Here is a 1,720-nt window from a genome sequence, read left to right on the forward strand (position 1 = left end):
GAAGCTTAAAGATGACTTCGTTAGGGCGACATGCCACGCGGCTGGTATTCGCCCAGAGGAGCCGTGGAAGAATTTGCGAGTACGTATGGAAAGAGATTATGTTACCCATTGTTAACATCCTCCAGCGTGACCTGAAATTGCGGCACCAGTCTCGAATATGATTGTGCCCGACGGCAGCCTTCACTAGTATCCTTCTTCATGCAACTCACCCTTTTTGGGTGAAGGCAGATTGCTCTGGGCCGGAGGTTTGTCTGGAGTATAACTACATCTGCTCTTACACGCCGGCACTTTCAGCTCCAATGAGAGCTAGACAGTTGATGAAGATGCGCGTGGCTCCAACTTTCATAGCCATCGGACAAAGTCAACCGGGGGCAGGGCAGGTTCTGACAGGGTACGGTGTTCGCCACTGCCGACAGCGAGCTTGAGCTTGTCCATAAACACACTCCCTCCGATGTCAAGTTTACTAATCTTTCTGGCGATGAAGCCACACAGGCAGGTGCACTCAAAACTTTGCGATGCGACATCTGGGTACATCTCGCTTGTCATGGCAAACAGGACCATGACCAGTCTTACGATTTACGTTTCACCGTGAGACAGATCCCTTACACTGCTTGACATCATGGAGAACAATGCTCCGCAAGCAGAGTTCGCATTCTTATCGGCGTGTCATACTGTCGCTGGTGATAAGGAGACGCGCAACGAAGTCATTCACTCTGCAGCTGGTCTACAGTTTTCAGGGTTAAGAGCGTCTTGGCACGCTGTGGGCGGTCGGCGGCGCTGTCGCAAACCTCGTCGTCAAAGCTTTCTACGAGGATATGTTCAAGGATTTGAAGGAGGGCATCATGAACTGTACGGAGGCGGCCTTAGCTCTAAACCATGCTACGGCTGCCGTGAAGAAGCAAGTACCGCTCGAGCAGAGAATCATTTTCATTCATGTCAGCGTGTGGCTCCATTTCGTATTGCTTTTGAACATCTCAGTCTAGTTACTTGAAACTGAAGCTTTGCATCGCATCCTCTCTCGTGCTACCACTTGCTCTCAGAATCTTTTACAGCGACATCCATTGCTCGAGTATTTGAATGTCCCTTATGCACCATGCAAGACTAGCTTCAGGTTGTCATGCTGCTGGTTTCGAACGATCATCCAGTCTGCTGCGGGGAGATTATTGGTCTCTACCTTCGATCCGTTGCTTCTTCTTCGTGTACTCAAGTCCTGGAACGCTCAGATCTCAAGCCACCCTGTACGTTCTTCTGCCCTTCTGAACGCCAAGTACCACCAGCGCAACAGGCGCGTCGACGGGCACCACAGAAATTTTCACAGAGCACTTCTCGAGTCATTTCTCGGTAGTGATGCTAAAGGAGACGAGGATGGACGGTCTTCAAAAAATACACTCTCCACATACCTCCCTAATCATGAGACTCCCTTTGGTGACAGCATCAAAATTTTTGCGGGTGATATCCCTCCACTGGTCTCTGTCGGGACATCCGACTCCGTTGCAATACCTGAGAAGGTGGCTTAATGTCTATAGATGTTTCAGACACTATCCTGGACTGCACATGAAGTACGTATGACAATATTAGAACCAGTACAATGCGCCCATGAAACATACCAACCTTGTTCGGAAATAGGTTTTTTCTTTGGCGCGCACATCGCTTGTACTCTGGCAGTGCTTTGTTCTGTCCTATATGATGGGCATTAGCGGTACATAGCGCACTTCAAGCA

The 1,720-nt window shown here is 49.5% G+C and overlaps 1 protein-coding gene across 1 annotated transcript; it reads left to right on the forward strand.

Annotated features, from left to right (window-relative positions):
- Positions 1-368: 368 nt before the first annotated feature.
- Positions 369-1,169, forward strand: BJ212DRAFT_795302 (uncharacterized protein). The gene has a single exon (XM_041344088.1). The coding sequence runs from the start codon at positions 620-622 to the stop codon at positions 989-991; it is 372 nt and encodes a 123-aa protein (XP_041184949.1). The 5' UTR covers positions 369-619; the 3' UTR covers positions 992-1,169.
- The last annotated feature ends 551 nt before the right edge of the window (positions 1,170-1,720 follow it).

This window comes from Suillus subaureus (assembly GCF_016647635.1).
Source record: "Suillus subaureus strain MN1 chromosome Unknown BJ212scaffold_486, whole genome shotgun sequence".
Classification (NCBI taxonomy): domain Eukaryota; kingdom Fungi; phylum Basidiomycota; class Agaricomycetes; order Boletales; family Suillaceae; genus Suillus; species Suillus subaureus.

Bases quoted from the DNA above. Each gene is read 5' to 3' on its own strand.
- BJ212DRAFT_795302 (XM_041344088.1), top strand. From the start codon at position 620: ATGGAGAACAATGCTCCGCAAGCAGAGTTCGCATTCTTATCGGCGTGT.